Source organism: Puntigrus tetrazona, chromosome 3 (assembly GCF_018831695.1).
Source record: "Puntigrus tetrazona isolate hp1 chromosome 3, ASM1883169v1, whole genome shotgun sequence".
NCBI lineage: Eukaryota > Metazoa > Chordata > Actinopteri > Cypriniformes > Cyprinidae > Puntigrus > Puntigrus tetrazona.
In genome coordinates, this window is record NC_056701.1 from 23,645,469 (window position 1) to 23,666,676 (window position 21,208).

General features: G+C 40.2%; 4 protein-coding genes and 1 non-coding gene across 6 annotated transcripts; 1 reads left to right on the top strand and 4 right to left on the bottom strand.

Moving 5' to 3' along the window:
- Positions 1-484: 484 nt before the first annotated feature.
- Positions 485-2,066, bottom strand: rbx1 (ring-box 1, E3 ubiquitin protein ligase). Its single transcript, XM_043229950.1, has 5 exons — positions 1,950-2,066; positions 1,223-1,301; positions 1,032-1,102; positions 857-942; positions 485-700 (listed from the first exon to the last, which is right to left on the bottom strand). Exons 1-5 carry the CDS (start codon positions 2,025-2,027, stop codon positions 688-690), a joined length of 327 nt encoding a protein of 108 aa, XP_043085885.1. The 5' UTR covers positions 2,028-2,066; the 3' UTR covers positions 485-687.
- A 175-nt stretch (positions 2,067-2,241) lies between these two features.
- trnaq-cug lies at positions 2,242-2,313 on the bottom strand. Its single transcript has one exon. It is a non-coding gene; the product is annotated as a tRNA-Gln (tRNA).
- A 313-nt stretch (positions 2,314-2,626) lies between these two features.
- Positions 2,627-9,691, bottom strand: chadla (chondroadherin-like a). The gene is given in 10 exon segments (XM_043230872.1): positions 2,627-3,275; positions 3,389-3,555; positions 4,049-4,741; positions 5,186-5,454; positions 6,025-6,263; positions 6,372-6,517; positions 6,876-7,031; positions 7,154-7,348; positions 7,691-7,870; positions 8,720-9,691. Coding segments are annotated over 9 exon segments (2,400 nt in total). The 5' UTR covers positions 7,850-7,870; positions 8,720-9,691; the 3' UTR covers positions 2,627-2,899.
- A 351-nt stretch (positions 9,692-10,042) lies between these two features.
- On the top strand, positions 10,043-15,877 carry napsa (napsin A aspartic peptidase). The gene is made up of 9 exons (XM_043230902.1): positions 10,043-10,243; positions 11,079-11,268; positions 11,345-11,468; positions 11,553-11,671; positions 12,127-12,326; positions 12,834-12,956; positions 14,103-14,247; positions 14,422-14,520; positions 15,267-15,877. The coding sequence occupies exons 1-9, from the start codon at positions 10,176-10,178 to the stop codon at positions 15,426-15,428; spliced, it is 1,230 nt and encodes a 409-aa protein (XP_043086837.1). The 5' UTR covers positions 10,043-10,175; the 3' UTR covers positions 15,429-15,877.
- A 511-nt stretch (positions 15,878-16,388) lies between these two features.
- On the bottom strand, positions 16,389-21,208 carry mief1 (mitochondrial elongation factor 1). 2 transcript variants are annotated; one of them, XM_043230884.1, is made up of 4 exons: positions 21,062-21,208; positions 20,516-20,696; positions 19,544-19,806; positions 16,389-18,838 (listed from the first exon to the last, which is right to left on the bottom strand). In XM_043230884.1, exons 1-4 carry the CDS (start codon positions 21,206-21,208, stop codon positions 18,020-18,022), a joined length of 1,410 nt encoding a protein of 469 aa, XP_043086819.1. In that variant the 3' UTR covers positions 16,389-18,019. The 2 variants fall into 2 exon arrangements, with proteins under 2 accessions (XP_043086819.1, XP_043086826.1); XM_043230891.1 differs by lacking the exon at positions 21,062-21,208 and adding an exon at positions 20,786-20,961.

Below are 21,208 nucleotides of genomic sequence, written 5' to 3' on the forward strand. Positions count from 1 at the left end.
ATAAGAGATTGTGTAATCATTAATTTATCAGGAATTTTATACTGTTTAAAAGAGACAAATGTCAAAACAATTATGAGAATGAATCCACTAAATAATATTTAACAGCTTCTACAATTTAACCTAAAAACATTTAATGCATTATCATTTAATCGTACTTGCTATACTACTTCAGTACAGTACAGTACTAAAGTTTGTTATAATCATTATTTATAATGAAGTCAAAATAATGACCTCAGATGCCATTATGGTATTATCTCAAAAGTCCAAAAGGTTTGTTTCCACATTTTTTCATGCCCGCAAATGAAAAATTAATTTTACTGCACAATTGTAAAACTAAAAAAAAAAAAAAAAATTAAATATCATTGTACTGTGTTAATTAAAAAAATGTTTTATGTTGCGTGTCTGTCACCTTTTTCACCCGTGATGCGTTTACATCCCTGTATTTAGGTAAAAATGCAAATGCAGATATTTTGGAACTGAGGGCTGCATTTAGAGAGACTTTATTGATGATTTTCCAGCTCAGAATGCTGCATACAACACAGAAATAAAAAACATCCTAACTAGAATAACAATTTAAATGTTGACCTTTTGGTCTTTGACAGAGAGAGAGAATGGAGACATCTAAAGAAAAATGCATCTCAGGAAACAATATCCTGGATCTGAAGCACAGACAACGTTAATTGTCTGCTAATGTCCGTACCTGAAAAACAGAGCAATGTAAACCATCAGTCATATGTTTAATTCAAGTAGGTTCAAAGTGATATGGGTTATCTAAAGCAGGTTTAAGAGACTTATGCTTAGAATACGAGAGTTTCTGGGTCGGTTTCTATTTTAATGAAGAAACAAAGTCACTCACTTCTGGAACTCCCACTCTCTGTTGTCCAGAGGACAGACCTGTCTGGTCTTCAGCCAGCGTGAGATGCAGTGGAAATGAAACGCATGCTGCAGAACAAAAAAACACCGTTACACCACAACCAAACAGACGCGGCCCACATTTAGATTTCATTTTATTGGTGTATCATCAAACTCACATTACAAACTCCCCAGGCCACCGTACATTCCTCCGATGTAGCTGACGCCTGATTGGCCTGACACTCTATACCTGAGGGAAGATCAAACTAGACTTAACCGAGACAGCGCACTAAATAGTGGTTGATGGCGTGTTAAACAACAAACCGAACCTAGAATACAGTCAAGAGACCAAACGGGAGCTGAAACTTACAGAGGTCCATAATGTGATTTCTGCAAATGGCACAGTTGTCCACCACAATGTCCCAAGCCCACAGAGCCACGGCGTTCCACTGAAAGAGAGACAGTTCTGGAAATCATTCAACCAAACAGATATCTGCAACTCAGTACTGTGCTACTAAAAGATTACCATGTGTGTTAAAAAAAAAAAAAAAACCTGTTAGAATTAGACGGATGGAACGTGCCTTTGAAGTTCAAACCGATCGGATCGAACGTTTAGAAAAAGTCATATTGTCTAACGTATATTTTAAATATATATATAAATAACATTTAGCGTTCTGAAACCGTTTGGAACGCGTCTACGATGTCTAACAAATGTCGTCTAGGTAAGCAACCCACCGGGTTTCTAAGTGATCTCTATGAGTGGTTCATTTATCTAGTGGCCTGGTTAAATAATCTCTTGGATTACGCTGCAGAATTTAAGAGTTCAATTTAGAGGCGTCAAGAACGCCCAAACTAAAATTTTCTACTTGATATCGGATTCTACATATTTATGAGACATATTAAAAGCTGACTGTAATCATAATAAGAACACAGGCAGGTGATTATTATTAATGACGAGAAAGCAGCGCCGCCGATGCTAACCGGGGATTATGAACCCGCCGTTGTGAAAACGTTTACATTTTCAAGAGACTACGCGTTTTAAATGTGTATATATATACTTGACATGTATACTTAACACGGACGTGTCAATACTGTACCTTTTTCACTTCAAAACGCTTTTTACTGGCTCCACTGTTAGCTCCACTCGGGGTGTCTACATCCATCGCGGCCGCCATGTTTGCTAATGGTGTGTTGTTCTCGCGAGAGTCAGTGCGTGAGCTCGCATGGTTCCCTCCTCAGTTTAATAATCACTGACGGCTTGCCCATAAAACAGTGCAATAATGCATGTTATTTCGCGCTGTTTAGTTATCTGGTAAAACTTAAATAAATTCGAAAAGCTGGTTTTCTCGACATATCGATTGTAAAGTAAACTCAGTGGAGGAAAACATTAGGTTCCACCGAGATTTGAACTCGGATCGCTGGATTCAGAGTCCAGAGTGCTAACCATTACACCATGGAACCAGCTGATGCCACAGCAAAATAGTTACATATTTCAACGTACATAATGCTTTTCATAGTAACTATCACAAGCAGATATCAAAAGTAAATGTTTGCGAACCCCTTATCTATAATTTTTACTTATAATAGACATCTCTGTGATACATAGAGAACTGTGTGTTACGTTTTGCAAAAAGTGTTTTATAGAATTGAAAATTTAGTCAAAGGCTGAGAATTCACTTTGAAGATTCGGTGTGTGCTTCTGCTGTTTGAGTGTCAGGTTTAGAAATTGTGTGACAAGAAATGTAATTTTGTCAGAAAATTCAGAACATTTCTTAAGATAAAGGATTTATTTCAAATGGCTCAAACATAACATTATAACAGCTCGTATTATAAGTGAAATTATACCAATAAACAAACTTCATAATTACATATTCAAAATCATTCTGTTCTGCTTTGAATTTTTTTTAACACATTCAAGAACTACGAACAGTTGATGTAAAGACTGAATACAGTACAAACTATGGTCTCTATCAGTTTTACCTATAAATAAACTAAGCAACAGCAGTAACTTGTTCAGCTGATGAATATATTACATTATCCACTTGGTTTAAATGTAAAAAAACCTAGGATTTTTAACTGAAGACTTAATCCTTGGTCGTCTTCCTCTTTTTTTCTTGTTTGACCTGTTTTTTTTCAGAGCCCGCACTGGTTTGAGTTCATCAGACTCATTTTTCTTTGGTGCCGCCGTTAGTTTGGTCTTCGCTGGTTTAGGATTAGGTTCAGATTCCGCAGGTCCGGCCTTTGTGGTCCTCATGGGTTTGTTAGGTGTAGGGGCTTTGGTAGGGATGGAGGTCTCGTTGAAGGAATGAGCATTTTCTCCAGAACAGTTCTTAAAGATGGCAGCCTCCATCACGGACTGACCTCGGAGCTCAGAGGGGTAACCGCACACGGCCTCAACCCTCAGACTCGAATTCTTCAACCATCTGAAAGAAAGTTGTGATAGGTATGTGTAATCCAATAATATGTGTAATCCAATAGGTAATTATATTGGATGGATGGACGGATGGATGCATGAATGGATGGATGGGTATCTCACCTGTAAAATGGTAGTAATTTGCAGTCACACATTAACGGATTCTTATTAAGGGTAAGGAACTGAAGTCCAGTAAGAGGTGAAAGGTCAGGCAACTCCTCTAACTGATTCTCTTCCAGAGACAAAGTCAACAGACCAGGACCAAACCCTGCCAGAGATCTCGCGCTCATCTACGACCACAAACAGAACAAACATTGTCCATTGCTAAGATTAGTATCATTTAAAGGAATAGTTCACTCAAATTATTAAAGTTTTGTAATTAATTACTCACCCTTATGTCGCACCCAAACCATTTGACCTTTGTTCATCTTCAGAACACTAAATAAGACCTTTTTGACCCTCCATAGACAGCAACACCACTGACACATTCAAGACATAGAAATTTTCTTTGTTTTTATTTGTGTACTGTAATATAATTACAGTTGATTTAACAATGTCCTTAATACCTTTCTGGGCCTTGATCTTGGTAGGATCCTTGCTGTCTATGGAGGGACAGAAAGCTCTCATATTTCATCAAAAATATCTTAACTCTCGTTCTAAAGATGTACGAAGGAAGTGTGACGGGTTTAGAATGACATGAAGGTGAGAAACTAATGACAGAATTAAACTAACCCTTTAATAGTGCATGAAATTATCTCACATAGTTTGTCATTTGACCTCTACCTTCTGAAGACTCATTCTGTCAATGTGCAGGTGCTTCAGACTGTCAGCCACCGCTTTAAATGCTCCTGGCCCAATCCAGCGAATCGGATTCCCTGAAAGGCGAAGCTCTGTCAAAAGAGGGGCATGGCCTAACATATCACTCGGCACTTCTGTTAGCGCATTAACATCAAGATGAAGGACGTCCAGCTTGGCTGCCGGATCCAGAGCTTTTGTCGCTATGGATGCGATGACGTTATTATTGAGGTAAAGGCCCGACAGCTGAGGGACCGGGGAAAGGAGGCCTGAAGGCTCTAGCTTAACTATAAGGTTCCTCTCCAGATGCAGCTCGAGGAGTTTGGGGATGTGAGCCAGTGATTCTGAAGAAGGAAACTGAGTGAGTTTATTTCCTTCCAGGTGAAGGTACAAGATCTCATGGGCATCTTCAAAGGTTTTCGTGTCCAGGGAAGACAGTTGGTTGTCAGACAGGTAGAGGTACATCAGCCCCTTCATGCCCCGGAAGGCACCACCCTCGATCTCGTGGATCTTACAGCTGTCCAGGTGAAGAGACACCACCTCTGGGACGCGAGGGAAACTGTTGCTAGGAAGATAATGGAAATGGTTTCCACGCATGTCAAGCAGAAGAGTGTTCCCAGGGAAACCAGAAGGCACTTTAGTGTGACCACGCTCCTCACATGTAGCGTGCTGAACTGCAGCCTTGATGGTGAGAGAAAAATGTGGAGAGGCGGAGGTATGTATTAGATTTAAGGTATAGTTCACCCGCAGGCCATCCAAGACGTGGATGACACTGTTTCTTCATCTAATCACATTTGGAGAAGTTTAGCACTACGTCACTTGATCGCCAGGGGATCCTCTGCAGTGAATGGGTGCCGTCGGCAACAGCTTGCAGCAATAAATGTGTTAATGATAGATTTGCTTCTTACAAATATGCAGCTTTTCACTTATTATTGTTTTGATGGCACCCATTCACTGCAGAGAAATGGGTGAGAAAGTGGTGTAATGCCACATCTCTCCAAATCTTTCATGTTTGAAACCATTCCTTTAAGGTAATATTTTTGTAGAACCGACAAGAACAAAGAATTTATTGAATTATGAATAATAACTCAAATTCCCTTCTGCACTTTTTCAAGCCTTTCTCACCTCACAATGGCAATTCTTTGGGCATTTGCTCTTTTTCTTTGGCTTGGCAGTTGGCACGGGCTTTTCCTGAACTCCATCTTCTTCTTTTTCTACCACATCCAGCCTCAGCTCATCATGTGGTCTGCAGCGAAGGTCCTGTTCTTGAACATGTTGTAGAGGTTCGTCTGAGAGGTGCGGCTGCCAAGCACAGGCCCCATAGAGCTTGATTCCTGAACTCAGCGCCCACGTCTTCAGCCCTTGCAGTAAACATGTACATCTGATCGGATTCCCTGATAGACAGTGAATGAGAGCTGTTACAGTTTGATTTTGACATATTTTAAATAAATAAATCAAATAACCTCCAGAATTACACCCATGTAAAAAAAGTAATAACATACTACATGTAAGAAAAAGAATAATTTTAAGTAAGTACTTAAGTAAGTTACTTTACGCAAATAAAAAAGTTGCACAGTGAAGTGGTGGATGGAGTGCTGCAGATATTAAAAAAATCCTATTTTATCTCTCTAAAATGCTAGACTGCATAGTACGTGTGTAACCAAATATACTGATAAGATGTTTGGTAGCGCTAGGTAGCCTTGAGAAGTCGATAACTGCTCTGTATCTGTGTGTGTTGACATCTTTGTTTGTGGAGAACTAAGAAGACGGTCCATCTGCCTCTTCAGTAAATTTTTCTTCAATTGATCTCATCTATGACTCCTGGTCTTCTTTCAACACACCTGGTCCTGGGGTTAAAACCCCAACAAAAGTTTGCTGTGAAAATAATTATACTAGCTGAAAGGTTAGTGCAGTATCAAAAAACTAAATACTGAGATGGTGGATAATGCTGTATTGATGAGTACCGGTGAGGTTAAGGCTAGTGAGCTGCGAGGACATTTTGAGGGCCTATATGTAAGGGAGCTGGTTGTAGCTCAGATCGAGGTGAGAGATATGAGGAGACAGAGACAGAGCCGATTCAGACAGGTCCTGCAGGGCCATGTGCTTCAGAGACAGATGTGTGAGTTTCGGCATGGACACGCTCTCCTCCACCAGATATGTCATTGGGTTAAAACTCATGTCCAGGTGAGTCAACTCCATCAGTCTGAGACAAAAAAAAGGCAACAGTGAGTTCTGAGGGTCTGACTTATACCAGAGGATATCTAACATCAGGATATTCTATTCATTTTGCTTGTCAAAAAATAGTAGTTACCTGGTCATAGTTTTGGTAGGAAAGTACTGAAGTTCATTATGATCCAGGTTTAAGTGTGTGAGTGCAAGAAGACCGGCAAAGGCTTCCGTCGCCAGATTATTTAGAGAGTTATGACTCAAACGCAACAACTGGATATTCAGCATTCCCTGAGAGACAAATAACTTGGAAAATTCAGGAGGAAACTTAAGAAATACGCTTATTCGTATATCAAAAATGTCGAACAGAAGATTATCGCATAGAGCTTCTAAGCAAAGCAACAAAATCAGTATAAACTCAAATTCGAAAGATTATAACATAAAGTAATGTAACTTAAAATTAAGGAATTCTAGAATTTTAAAAAAGACAATTTGAAGTATGATTGGTTAAAAATAAATAAATAATGAAATATATGAATAAAAGAATGTATTTGTTTGAAATGGGAAGCTTTTGAAACATTTCAAATGTCTTCACCGCCACTTAAAAATCATATTGATCCCATGTTTTTGTAGATGACCGGAAGTGTACCTGGAATGCCATGTTGGGGAGGTAGACTAGCTGGTTGTGAGTGAGGGAGAGCAGGTTAACAGAGTTTAAAGCAGCAAACGCTCCAGGGTTGATCTCTTCAATGCGGTTCCTGTCTAAATACAACTGCTTTAGCGATGATAAACCGTCAAACGATTCCTACAGGAAGGGGAGATGAGAGCAACAACATACCTAAAAAAACAGACTTTCAGTATGATTTTACCTCCATTCAACTAAAATGAACACTCTACCGAAACTCAAAGAAAACAGCTGAAATATACCTGATAGAGGATGTCAATACTGTTGCTAGTGAGGTCAAGCTGCACCAAACGTGAAAGTCCCCTGAACGCCCCCTCTCTGATGGACCGGATACTGCATCCCTGCAGGTTCAGGTGGGTCAGGTACGGTGTGTGTTTGAACCCACTTTTAGGCAGTTCCCCAAGATTATTCCTCTTCAGGTCGAGTTTCACTGTGATCTGAGATAAACGGCATTGAAAATATTGCATATCGTCGATCCACACGCTCATATTAACGCTAACAGATCTTATAAGTTAGTCAGGTTATTTTGAAAGGCATTAGAAGTATTATTACCAAACTTTACCTATTAGGAAGGAAGTTGATAAAAGCACAATATTAAATGAATGCTCAGTGTTATAGCGTCATACAGCGTCTAGACGTTTGGCGGTGGATGTCATGCACAATCTGGACGCAAAAACAAACTTCTGAGGGATCAGATAGCAAACTATGATCATGATATTAAGAGACAAGCATGATGATTTTTGTGTGGTGTTCTGTACTGGCTGTGGAAACACACTCACCTCGTTTATAGTGGGAGGAATAAGTGTGAGATTCTTCTTTACACACGTCACAGTGAGCTTTGTGTCGTCGCAGACACAGACGCGCGGGCATTTCACAGCCTGACCCCCAGGAGCAGAGGTCATTAGGGAAAAAAACAGGCACGCTACTGGCAGCCTCATGGTGCTGATGACCTCCTACAACTGAAGTGATACAAAGGAAACTGATTGTCATTAGAAACACACAGACAAGATGCAAAGTTTCTAGCAGTACATATTTACCTTAAGGCTATTTGCTTAGTTTTATATTTTCTAAACAAGTGTAGGCCTGTTCTGTCATATGTTAGCGTGTCCATTTATATGTACATGAAAATAATAAGGTTATAAAAAGCACTACCGTTTTTAAAAATGTTTCACAGAATAAGTACTTTAGGCCAAGGTGTTATTTGATCAGAAATGCAGTTAAAAGCGTAACACTGTGAAATACAGTTTCATTTTCCAATCAGTTTTAAATATAATTCATGAATTTTCAGCATCATAACTCCAGTCTTCGGTGTCACATGATCCTCAAATCTCAAACCTCAAATAGAAACATTGGCAAAGTTAATAAAAAAAACAACTTTCGAACAGCAGCTTAAACAAAGTTAACGTATGAGAACAATCATTATTACTGTCCTTATAACTATAATACTTTGGTATTATTATCATAATACTTGTTACTTTGGTATTATGTGACACCAAATGTTTTTAAACACTAAAGGTACAGTCTTTCATTATGACCTCTGGTCCCATCCCACCCTCAACACAATTAACACAGCGGTACCACATTTCTCAGGGCATGAATGGAGAAAGACAAAGCATTATTTTACTTATTACCATTTTTAAAATCTTCCAAATACATTCATCCAGACGGTTTCATTACGCAAAATTGACTTGATGAAAGCAGGGATGAACACCATTTATATTATTGATCTAAATAGATATTGATACATACTAAATATATTTTTTTTCTGTGAAAAGTTGAGGAAAAGACGAAAAGAAATGAGATCTTACCTCTGCGAGTCTTAGGTTGTTTATAATCTCAGAATTCTGCAGCTGTAAATTTGCTAGTGATAGGGAAATATTTCCTTGATCCCGCAAGAGTGTTACTTTTCATTACAAGTGTTTTTAAAATTACAACTAAACATGCAGTCTTTAGGTTAAAGCCTGTCATCTACACCTTCAGTTTTCTGCACTAGCTTCAGTTTGCTGTACTTGCTGCACACACAGATGGTCCTCACCAAGGAACTAGATTGAGCTCCTCCCATTTTGGACGTGGGTCCGCCCCCTGGACCTTTCGCCCTGCAGTGAGGGGCTAAGAATGACTCTGTCTATTTAGATAGCGGTCCTCAGCACAAATTAATTCTTTCCAAGTTAAGCCCGAAAGAATCCTGTAGAGGTGTTCGATGTCAAGGGAGGTGCATCAAAAGATGACTATTGTATTTTAAGTATGTGAGTTACGAACAAAAATATAAAAAAATGTTACGACTGCACCTAGTCTCTCCTATCACAAACACATTAGATTACAGCTTAACAAAAACAGATGATTCTAGTGCCTTTTCTTTTGTGTTTAAATCTTTATTACTTTATTACACGAACTAATTGTTTTTCTAAATGAGCAAGCGGCATTCATTATGTCACCTTTTCATCATTCAAGTTTACTATTTCTTGCTGTAAACCTATCCAAAACACACGCGTGTCACACTCCAACAACCTTCAAGATACAGCCATTCAAGATACAGACTTCAAAACATCACAAACACTTAAAAAGATAGTATGTTACTACATCGTTCATACACTTTGAGCTCTTATTCGAAGGTGCTTCTATTTTTTATTCCATTAGAATACATGGCTGCTTTGGAACGACAGATGGATGCTGGTTATCTGTAGAATGGGTCCACCTTTGGCATCTACCAGCAGGGGCCATAATTTCCATGCTAACCAGTCAAGTCCTAAAACAAAAGCAAAACCTATGCTTAGAGAAGTTTAGGTTTTGCTGGTTAGGCCTACTCCACTTCCTATTTTGCGTATTGCGATTTATTTCCCCAAAAGTTTCAAATGGTTCAAAAAAGGAAGGATGTTTATTTTTTTTTTTTTAAGTTACTATTTATCTGTTGTTGGTAGTTAACTTTGTTCGTTTGGAAGCCGTGGTGCGTTTCAATCATGCAAATGTAAAAAAATGTAACAAACCGGCCACGCCACATTTAATCGGTCGGGAAGGAGGGGGCGTGAAATTCAACTTGTTTGATGTGTTTTCTAGCCAATCGTAAAGATGCGTCAGTGCGGCTAGCCAATCGGGATTAAGGAGAACGGAAACCCCCGAGCTTGAGCGAAACTCCCCGAAAGCCGCTTTGGCTGTAAGAGTTGCGCGCGAGGGGCGACGGTGCGGGTTATATCTCACAATTGCGTCTGCGAGTTTTGATTCACACCAGAAATAAAAAAAAAACGGTTTTGTTTTAAAGAGCGTAAAATGAACCGCTTTCACCCGTTTGCGATTTTAATCTGGCTGCTAATCGCGGACAGTCAAGCAATAATCAGGTAATTGCATCAATTCTCTCATTATCCATGTAAGTGCGTTTTATGCGAACATGTTTCCATACTTTATCATGAAGCATTTTGCTTATTAGAAACTTGAACGGCCCCCATTACGACGTCGCACACGAACTTTCTCTATATTAATCACGGAGTGCATCTAGTTTTTGGGATAAACGCATTCTTCAAACAACAATGCGATGCGTTATATTTGATCGCACGAATCAAGCAAGTCATTTTTAGGACGTTTTGCGCGGAAAGCTCAGTACGGCGTCAACTGATGTTTTGGATCAGGAAGTTAAGCGCACCACCAAGTTCAGCTAGTAACCGGTTGCATGTGTGAAGTGTTGCGGTCGGGGCGCGACGCTGCGTGAACCTGCCTGAAAACGAGAGGCGCAAAAATAAAGCAGCTCGCGCTCGTGCATGCAGTTTGTGAAGTCAGCGTCGCAGTTCGCAACAATGCAACAGTTCACAAACCATCTGGACGCTCTGTGAATCGCCGATCCCTGTTATTTTATTCATTTCCGCCTCGCGGTGACACAAGTCAACAAGTGAACTTGTGAAAAGCTACTAAAGCGATCGGTTACGGTTCGCTTTGTTCATACGCAACAATTAGGGGCGGGGTTATCCGAGATGCATTAATAAAGCACAAAGTAAATATATGATGGTGCTGCAATCTAATCAAATGACTGGACATGAGGAAAAAGATGCGGTACTGTAGCAATGCCCGCGTAATGATGGCACGTGCAATATAAATCTAGTTCGAAGTATTCATTAAATGCCTTGTTTGGACATGGCCACGTGCAGGTGTTTAATTGCTTTATCGCCCCTGTATGTCCAGGATCCCTCTGCACAAGATGCGCACCGTGCGCCGCATGCTGGCGGAGAATGGAAGAACAATCGACGAGATCAAATCCATGGCCAGAGATCAGGCCTCCAAAGTCAATTCTTCACCGCAGGCCACAACTACACGCTCACCATCGCCAACAAAACTGCCACCGCCTATTGAGAAACTCACCAACTTCATGGATGTAAGACAACGTGACATCGGCCGCCGATTATGCTTGTTGGTCCCTGCGCCCATCTGACTCTTTCCTGCCGTTTCAGGCTCAGTACTTCGGGGTGATCAGCATCGGCACCCCTCCTCAGGACTTCACTGTGCTGTTCGACACCGGGTCGTCCAACCTCTGGGTTCCCTCTGTCCATTGCTCCTACCTGGACATCGCGTGCTGTGGGTGATGCTTTGGGTCGTCGTTTTCGATGCGCGTTGTTTTTTTTTTTTATTCGTTAGTAAATGTGTCTGGCTGTCTGTCAGGGTTGCACCGTCGCTACAACTCTAAGAAGTCCAGCACGTATGTTAAGAACGGCACGCAGTTCTCCATCCGCTACGGCAGAGGGAGTCTCACCGGCTTCATCAGTCAGGATACGGTCACTGTGAGTAAAGACTTGAGGGGCTGAGCATGAAAGCCGTAAAATCTTCAAAATAATTAGAAAAACAACACCATAAAAGCATAGTAAAATACTATATGCTGCATCACAGGCTTCTAGAAAAGTCCAGTAGCTTCAAGTGAAGTAGTTTTGTGTGAGCTTTTAAAAAGTAAAAAAAAAAATAATGTTGCTGAAGCTAGTGTTATATGCTATTTTTTCTTTTTTTTCTGTTTTTCTGCTCAGTTATGTAATTCCCAGATATATATTAAGCATGTTAATTATTTTCTTTTTTTATTTATATTTATTTGTTGTTGTTGTTGTTGTTTTTCATATGATCCTATATGATCCCATTTACTGTGTTTTAAGTAACCCAGTATGGTTTGAATAGTTTTATTGAAGCACAGGCACACTGTTTAAGGTATGAACATGCCCAGAAGCCCCAGACGTGTTTCTGTGTGTAGCTGGCAGGGCTGAAGGTGCCAAACCAGCAGTTTGCAGAGGCGGTCAAACAGCCTGGGATTGTGTTTGCGGTGGCACGTTTCGATGGCATCCTGGGCATGGCGTACCCTGCCATTTCTGTAGATGGGGTTACGCCGGTGTTTGACACGGCCATGGCTGCCAAGATCCTGCCTCAGAATATCTTCTCTTTTTATATCAACCGGTAAGCCTCTCTCATGCTCTTTTCAAGGTTCATTTGAACGCTTGCATTTAATACCGACATTTTAGAGTTTGGAAAAGAAACAACGCTCTTTCCCCTGATTTAAGGTTCCTCTATTTTCTTCTCCATTTTAGTCTCATAATGGTGAAGAATGTGGCCACAAAAGTAGACCGATAGCGTGACCTTTATCATGAAAGAATTGTATTTATTCTTGCGTTAAACGGAAACGCATGACGCCTATTACTGCTTGCGTAGCAGGAGCTTTCTGCCTTTTCAAAGCGCGTGTGCACGCTACGGCCAGTTCATCACACTATAGTCGATTGTTCTGTCAAAAAAAGCCTCTTTTACTAACCGAATGAATCGCGTCTAAAACGTGCGCATGCTCGGGTCAGGCTTTGCCTGCATTTTGGGGTCCGTCACATTTAAAAGGACTTGCGTCGTAGGGAGCGTCGTCGCGGTGGCTTTGTGCACATGCTGAGTGTTGTTCATAAACGCTGTGTGTATGTTTAGGGACCCCGCAGGTGAAGTGGGAGGTGAGCTGATGCTGGGAGGCTTTGACCAGCAGTATTTTGATGGCGATCTGCATTACGTCAACGTCACACGGAAAGCCTACTGGCAGATAAAGATGGATAAGTATGTGATCACCATTACAGTACGAGCCAGGGCTGTGGTTTTTAGCAGAATAAAATGGGTAATGAGAAGTTTATATTTTGGTTTTTGGGAGTCTTGACGTGCATGTGTTCATTGTCTTATAATATGCTTTATTTTTATTTTATCTGCTCAGCGACTCCCAAATTCGTTTAATGGTTCATTTGTACACACAGCTAATCTGTGCCGATTGGTTTTATTTCTTCTCATCATGCCTGGTAAAGCTGTGTTTGTGAGAGCAGTGCTGGTTTGTGTACAGCGTTGCCAGAGAAACTGTTTTTTTAACCGCTGCATTTTCATTCAGACCAACACAAAAAGACCAACAAGTGGGCGGGCGATATGCTAATGTTTCATACTGATGTCAGTACGAACTACAACAATTTTTGGCGTGTGATATAGCTCCCCATAAATAATTGCAATAAGTGATATTGTTATAATCAATCATTTTATGCAACTGAATGTATCATAATATATCGGCATAATAACGCACTTTCAACAACAAACATTTAATTCTTCAAAATTTTTAGATCACGGAAACTGAGTATTGAAATATTAGATACCTTTAAAAAGCTTCAGTGAATAGTAAATGAACATTTTTCTAGAAAAGTAGAAAAGACAAACGCACAAAAACTTTTATGAAGATATTTTTCCCTGTTTTTTCCTCTGAAAAGTAAGGGTGCTGAAAAACACAATCCCTATTTAGCAGTCAGATCTCTGCATGCACAAAGGCACAGATCCCTAAACAAGGCCACGTCTGCAGATTAAACTTTTTTTGTAGAAGGAATTAAAAGATGAACTAGCACCTCATGACTACACCACGTCATGTACGAGGCGCTGCACAAGACATAGGCACCAGATGAATATTGCGGCAGGCCTAAACGACTCCTTTCAGTGATTCAGAGTCACCTCTAACTTCTTTTGAGGGACAATAACTTTACGCACGCTGCGCTTTCAGATGAAAGCTTGGCATTCACTTCGAGCTGTGATGCACACCACATAAAAGCTCATTTTCAAAAATCCATAATAGAGGCACATTAATATTGATTTACTAGAATGTGTTTATGATGGCTGCAAACTCGGACGAGTCCTATTTGTCATGATTTCTCACTTATATTGGTCGTTTTCCTACAGAGTTCAGGTGGGCGGCACTCTTACCCTCTGCAACAGTGGATGCCAGGCAGTTGTGGACACGGGAACGTCAATGATCACGGGGCCGGTTCAAGAGGTGCGGGCGCTGCAGAAAGCCATCGGAGCCATACCCCTGCTGATGGGAGAGGTGACGAGCGTTCCTGCTCAAATACATCTTCATCAAAACTCATACATTCAATTATTTGTAATGCGTATATATCCTTTTATTTATAAATTTTGTCATTTTGTTTCCTTTTTAATTTGCAATGTGTTTTGAGCGTAAACTGAGGAAGTCGTGAAGTGAACATTTCCTCTTTTGTAGTACTGGATTGACTGCAAGAGGATTCCATCACTTCCTGTTGTTTCTCTCAGCCTGGGAGGGAAGAAGTTCAACCTAACTGGGGAGGACTACGTTTTGAAGGTACATCCACAAGGGACATTACAGAGGAGCAGAACATTTATATAGCGGTGTCATTTTTTTAATGCAATAAATTACCTTATTCCTTCCACTGAAAAATCAAGTTTGGTGGCTAAAAGATGCTTTGTGTATGGACATATAAAGTCACCTTTTTGAAAGAGTAAGTTTGAATGTTTGAATAAATATAATTTACGTTATATATTGTGTAAGGGTTTGAGATCCTTTTCTTGACCTTCATACATGCCTTCACCCATTTTAAAGAATAAGTCACCCAAAGAAATGAAGAAAGTAAAAACACAAACCTCTAAAGTGAATGGGTGCCGTCAGAATTAGAGTCCTAACAACTTATAAAATATCAAAATAATTCACCAGTAACTCCAGCCATGACCAGCCGACATGAACTTTAAACTTTTCCCTTTACAAAACATTAACTGAAGGACTGGAGTTGCTGGTGGATTATTGCGATGTTTGTATCAGCTGTTTGGGCTCTCGTTCTGACGGCACCCATTCACTGTTCTGTCAATCTGTTCTGAAGGGGAAAAGGATTAACAGAAGAGTGTGAGTGAAGTTCAGCAAATTTTCATGTTTCCATCGAGGACCACGTTGCATTTTTTTATTATTATTATTATTGTACACTCAAAAAAAACCTTTTACAAATCAAAATCTGTGTTTTCTCAGGACATGATTACAACTGATTGAAGGTGAATGCAGCATTGATTAAATCTTCACTCCCGTCTTTCTTTTCTCAGATGAGTCACATGGGTGTCAGTGTCTGTCTGTCTGGCTTCATGGCAATGGATATCCCCCCCCCTGCCGGGCCGCTGTGGATTCTGGGAGACGTGTTCATCGGTCGCTACTACACTGTGTTTGACAGGGAGACAGACCGCGTGGGCTTTGCTCCTGCTAAATGAAAAGACTGATAAACAATCACATCGTTGTATTGTACTGGAGAGAATGGGCCATTATCAGTACAGTACTGGTCTATTGCAGTTTGAAATATGGCTGAGCGACAGGACTGGCTCTTTCAGGTATGAAACTCCAAAAGAAGAAGCGAGACAAATTTGTTGAGCTACGATTATCTGTACTTCCCGCTTGAAGCCTTGCTCTTTTTATTTTTCACTGTTTGAATAGATGAATAAAAATAAAAAAAAGCATTTTTAGTTTATTATTAAGCTATTAAATATTTTGTAGAAAATTTACTAAAGATTGAATGACTTGGTAGATGAATAGTTCTTTAGATTTGCGTCTCTGAATTGTATTTCTGTTAAAGCTGATCAAGACTACTCGGTTTCTTTATTGTCTAATCATTTAACTCGCTGCAGTTCTTCCGAATCTGAAGTTAAATAAAGCTTTGTTTGTAGTTGTTTGTGCTCTGCGGTCTATTGTTGAATTTTACATTGAAAAACTTTGTCTAAACTGCTTGAATAATGGTGGTTTTCCACTTTTGCTTTATTATTCGTGGCATGACAAGTTGGGGAGCAGGGATGTTTTCTAGTTATCAAATAGCTATTCTTTTTTAAATTCTGTTTTCATGTTTGAATTTGCAAGAAGTTGATTTGGTTGACTACAGAAAAGACTCTGATCGTGTTATTCATCGCCTGTTTCCTGTGATGATTCAAAATATCCAGTCCATTTTAGCACATTTACGTTTAACATACCAAGTTTATCAATGCAAAAAATATTTCTTTGGAAACTGATAAAACATGAAAATTTGTATACTAATATATAACGACAGCACTTACTTGAAATTAAAATCTTCAGTGACAGTCTTTAGTCACTTTTGCTTAATTCAGTGCAGCCTCGCTTAATAAAAGTATCAATTAAAATACTAATCTGACCGCGAACATGCAGAGAAAAAACCCCCGCTGTAATAGTTTCACTCCATTCGACTTTATTTTCATCCTTTTGCTCTGCATCGCAGCACAGAGACCCGAGGCACAGAACACTCTTACAGAACAAATGATACAAATTGCTTTTTAATAAAAATACAAATCACCAGGAAATGAAGAATCGAGTGCACAAGCATCACATGCAAAGTACTAGTCCAAGCTGAACTCCACTAGCAGATCTACTTTTGGATTCGGTGCAGCTCTTTCATGTCATTCGCTAGGTAAATGTGTTTCTGCTACATCACACAGGTAGACGCGGGTGTTCTGGTACGCAAGCAAAATAAACGCTTCAACACATAAACACAAGATCTCCTGCGAGTTTTGGCATTTCATATTTCATTTCACGTAGCCTATTGTGTATTTTGTTCTAACAGACGTCACTCTCCAAGCACAAAGAATGATCATAAGATTTACATAAATAGTTTCACACTGCTTTTTGGTTACATCTGTACAATCGATACAAAAATACTAAAATGTTTATATGAAGTCTTTTTTTTTTTTTTTTTTTTTTTGGCTTTACATCATTTGCGCATAGACGCACAACACATTTCAGTTGACCTTCCTTATAACCCACAGCCTCAAAATGAAACGGTGTTCTTAAATGATGCTATAGCCTTAAGGAGGTCTGCACGAGTTTCCTTGGTTTGTTAGGCAGCTGTAATGCAATAAAAAAAATCACATCTGTCTCCGTTTAGCCATTGTAAAGATGCGATATGATTATTAATTCAGGTATTTATGTTCATCTGGTTTCAGCAGTGCTACGGTAACCCATGTTGACCATTTAAATAACATTAAATGACTTTTAAAGGACAACTTAGAGACTGTAAAACTGGTCATTTGCATATTTTAAATGGCACAAACCGACAAGAAAGATGAAAATATTGGGGGAGGAATCAATCGGATCAAATAAACGTGATGTTTTTCTTAAACTACCACTTTGCAACTGATTTTGAATAACAGAGCAGTCCTGAAAAATATCCTGAAAAAGTTATTCTAGGCATTTTTACTGCTTTTAAATTCAGTTCTCTTCCAATAATTTAATATTTCAGAAAGTTGGTTTACTAAAAATAATTCAATTATATAATCACCTTTTCAGCGTCAGAGTTGCAAGAAATCATAAACACATCACAGGAAATTTAGTAACTGACAGATAATCCAGCTGATTAAGCTAAAAACAGTCAGATATATTTTGGTGAATCCAAGAGACTGTTCAGTATTTTAATGTCCCATGTAACAAATAAATGGGAACATGAAATCATGAATTTCACAGATCAAATGTAACATGTCAAATTATATGGGTAACAACGGAAAACATAAGACATTATGGTGCTTGAAGTTATGATTGATTCTTCTCTAGATAAACACACAATCGTCATGACCCTTCATTGTGCCTGAGGAAAGACAAAAAACACTGAAATGATATGAGATGGGTCACACAAAATATGACCAACGGATGAGATTATAGTGCCTGGAAATAACTTATGATGGTATGACTGTCAAAAATATGGTTGTGTGAAAACCAACTGAGGTTATGACGGAACAAGACGTGAAAGCATTGCCATAATTTTGGTTCGTGCATCTTCTCAATTCCTTGTGGGGTAGATTCACGTTTGCTAAACAGTTCTCAAAAGGCTCTCCGGGTCAGACAGTGCACAGTATAGCGTGTATCCCAGTTCGTCTATTTCCTGCGGTGTCAGCTCACAGAACAGATTGACTTTAAGGTTGAAGATGCAAGGTAACCTCCCAGCCTCCAGGTGTCCCACAAGTCCACGAAGAAGCTGCATGAAACGATCGGCGAGCGCCTCCTGAGTCCAATCGCCCTCCTGTTCGCTCAGGAGAAGGATTGCATTGGTGAGCTGGCTAGCGTTTAACCGCGCTAGCGCTGGATTCAGTTTACATACGGCTTTAGTGACTTTGAGACACGCGCAGCGGCACCCGGCGTCTTCCTGATCGAGCGCGCGCAACTTCGCCGTTTCCGCCACACGAAAACTCTGTCGCCACAGGTTCTCATGCCGTTCGGCGGCCAGTTGGTGTGGTTTGGCGATGAGCGAGACGCCGTCCTCCATAACAAGCAATGGGAGGAAGTCCACATAAAGGCGACGGTCTGTTTCGTACTGCACTTCTAGCGTAAGCGTTTCCGACGGGACCACGGGCCTGATGATGTAATCTAAAACGCTACCGATGGCGGGCCAGTTGATTGAGCCGGCGACGAGCTTTTCGAAAACTTCTAGGACACTTTTGGGGGAAAGGTAGCCGCCCACCATGCAACGGTCCCAGTAGCTGCTTCCGCGCGGGAAGTACTCGAGGTTTTCCCGACGGACCAGCCAGAAGCCAGGAAGGTTCATGATGGTGTCCTCACCAGGAATGGATGACCAAAGATTCTTCTCGAGGATCAGGGGTACCATGAGCTGGGCGTGGTCTGCAGTCACCACCTAAAAATGTGAAAATTGAGAGATGAATTGAAGTTCCATGCAAAATATTGGACATCGATACATTAATTCAAAAAGGTTGCATTACATCGATCAAAGGAGAGAGCAAAGTAGTATACAAAATAGTATAAAAGATTTCTATTTTAAATAAACTTTCCATTTATCAAAGAATCTTGATAAAATTCCACTAATATATTAAAGGGGACATCGGATGGCCATTTTCCAAGTTATTATGCAGTACCATGACTGCAGCAGGTGCAATGATATTATGTTGTGCCTGAAAATACTGGGCACTATTTTCAGGCACTGCGTGATATCATTGCGCCTGCTGTGCTCTGGTATAGCAGCCAAGTTCCTCGATTATTACGCCAGAATGACAGTATAATTCCTAGTTATATCAACCTAGAAAAATCACAACTTTTTCTGTTTACGTCGATCTTAGTATACAATGTAACTATAGAAGAGTCAAGTTTTAAATAGAAAAAATTTAAAAATGAAGAGCAGCTAAAAGTGCTACCGCCAGACCCGGGCATTGTCTGAATGGATTAGAAAATGGTACAACTTAACTGTTTAACTTAAACAACATTTTAAATCTTACCAGCTCCAAACTACATTAGGGCTTCAACTAACTGCCAATTTTTAACCATATTCTTGAGTGTTATGTGACAATTGTGACAAACACTCAGAACTGATCACTCTTGTTCTCACCTGAAGGTCGTCGTACAGACTTCCGCTCAGGTACATTTCTCGCAGGGGCATATCCGGCAGTTTAGCGTGGAGAAAGACTCTGAGCTCCGCACAGATATCCAGCGCTGCACGCCGAGCAGTAGCCTGCTCTTCTGAAGGGATCGCCACTCGCTCTTGAAAGAAGGCCCAGAGGTGTTCCTGCAGCGAGAGGCGCATGCGTGCCTTCTGGAGTTCAGCCTTAGCAGGACGGCCACCACCACGGCCCAAAACACGATGTAAAGAATCTAAACAAAACAGAAGAAAACATAAAAATACACTTCATTGACAACCATTGGCACACCTAAACATGCTCATACCTTCCAAAGGTCAAAACCTGGAAGAATAATTCTACTTAAATCACGACACTTAGCCTAAAGAAACACTATCTTTAGTCTTCCAGACACAGATTGAGACTAGCCTTGGACTATGTTGGAGAATAGATGACACAGGATGCTCAACTAGTCATTCAACAAACATGATTAGTGAGGACGATTCTGAAAATTTCCAATGCTCACTTCACATAGACTATTCATTCAGACATGTCACCAACTAGTAAAAACGATCACGTATCGCCCATAAACAAATGAAGGGTCTACAGAAACCTACAGTGTATTAGTTAAGGAAGGGTTTAAATACCCACTGAGCAAGTAGAGCAGACACTCCAATATGTACAAGCCTGGTAAACAACAAGGATACAGGTTAGGAGAAGATAAACTAGGAAAAACTTTGTCTGTGATGGCCCAGGATTAAAAATAAATGAGTAATTTGAAAGAAAAAGAAAAAAAACGCCCCCTTATTTCTAAAGGAGGAATTCAATAACATGGAATAAAATTTAAATATATAGCATTGGTGGTCATCGGGTAGGGGAAAAAAAAAAAAGCACATGCTTTTTCATCATTTGTTGCATATAAAGGAACAGGATGTTAAAAATGCAAGGCACCAGAGATTCGTTACCTGGCTTGAAGGAGCTGGAGGAGGTGGGGAGCGTCTGTAGAGAGCGGCTGACGTTCTGCTTCATGTCGCGATTCAGTGTCCGTGGTGACGACCCCAGCCAGCTTGGCTCCTCCCAGCTTCTGCGTCCTGACGGGTCGGCTTTAGTAGGACTAGATGGGGCACTGAGTGCTCGATCGTACATCTGAAACAAACCAAATTCAATTATAGACTATTATTAATAATAATACAGTGCTTTTTTTTTTTTAAAGGACCACTTAAAGGTTCACTTACAAGACTGAAATGTAAAAAACTACATGGCATGTCTCTTGCACAGGATATTAAACAAACTTCTCCATACTCTTTGCAAAGCAGCGTTGTGAGATACATAAAATAATCCACACTGAATTGTGATGCTCAGTCAAACTGTTAAAAAAAAAAATTGTTAAAAAAACTTTATCTGCTATTTTATTTTATTTGGTCTCGAGTCATTTCTGTTGCGTGAAATGTGAATCTTTATGACAAGACCCCTTTAACACACCCACAGGTACGGCTTGTTCCTGTACTCACTCTTTTGACCGCCAGCGTGGCGATCCCGAGCATGGCTGCTCCCCCGACTCCCAGCACCAGCTTTGCATTAGACAGGACAAAGTCGATGGCTGTGCCAAACCCATTGTCATCTTTCTTTCCCTTCCGGTCTCCGTTCACTCCTGCCAT

Bases quoted from the DNA above. Each gene is read 5' to 3' on its own strand.
- mief1 (XM_043230884.1), bottom strand. From the start codon at position 21,208: ATGGCAGGAGTGAACGGAGACCGGAAGGGAAAGAAAGATGACAATGGG. The intron at 20,697-21,061 runs GTGAGTACAGGA...GGTTTGTTTCAG, and splicing joins CCACGCTGGCGGTCAAAAGA to ATGTACGATCGAGCACTCAG. The intron at 18,839-19,543 runs GTGAGAACAAGA...TCACATTTTTAG, and splicing joins GTCTGTACGACGACCTTCAG to GTGGTGACTGCAGACCACGC.
- rbx1 (XM_043229950.1), bottom strand. From the start codon at position 2,027: ATGGCGGCCGCGATGGATGTAGACACCCCGAGTGGAGCTAACAGTGGA. The intron at 1,302-1,949 runs GTACAGTATTGA...TCTCTCTTTCAG, and splicing joins AGCGTTTTGAAGTGAAAAAG to TGGAACGCCGTGGCTCTGTG. The intron at 943-1,031 runs GTGAGTTTGATG...TTTGTTCTGCAG, and splicing joins TGGCCTGGGGAGTTTGTAAT to CATGCGTTTCATTTCCACTG.
- napsa (XM_043230902.1), top strand. From the start codon at position 10,176: ATGAACCGCTTTCACCCGTTTGCGATTTTAATCTGGCTGCTAATCGCG. The intron at 10,244-11,078 runs GTAATTGCATCA...CTGTATGTCCAG, and splicing joins GACAGTCAAGCAATAATCAG to GATCCCTCTGCACAAGATGC. The intron at 12,327-12,833 runs GTAAGCCTCTCT...GTGTATGTTTAG, and splicing joins TTCTCTTTTTATATCAACCG to GGACCCCGCAGGTGAAGTGG.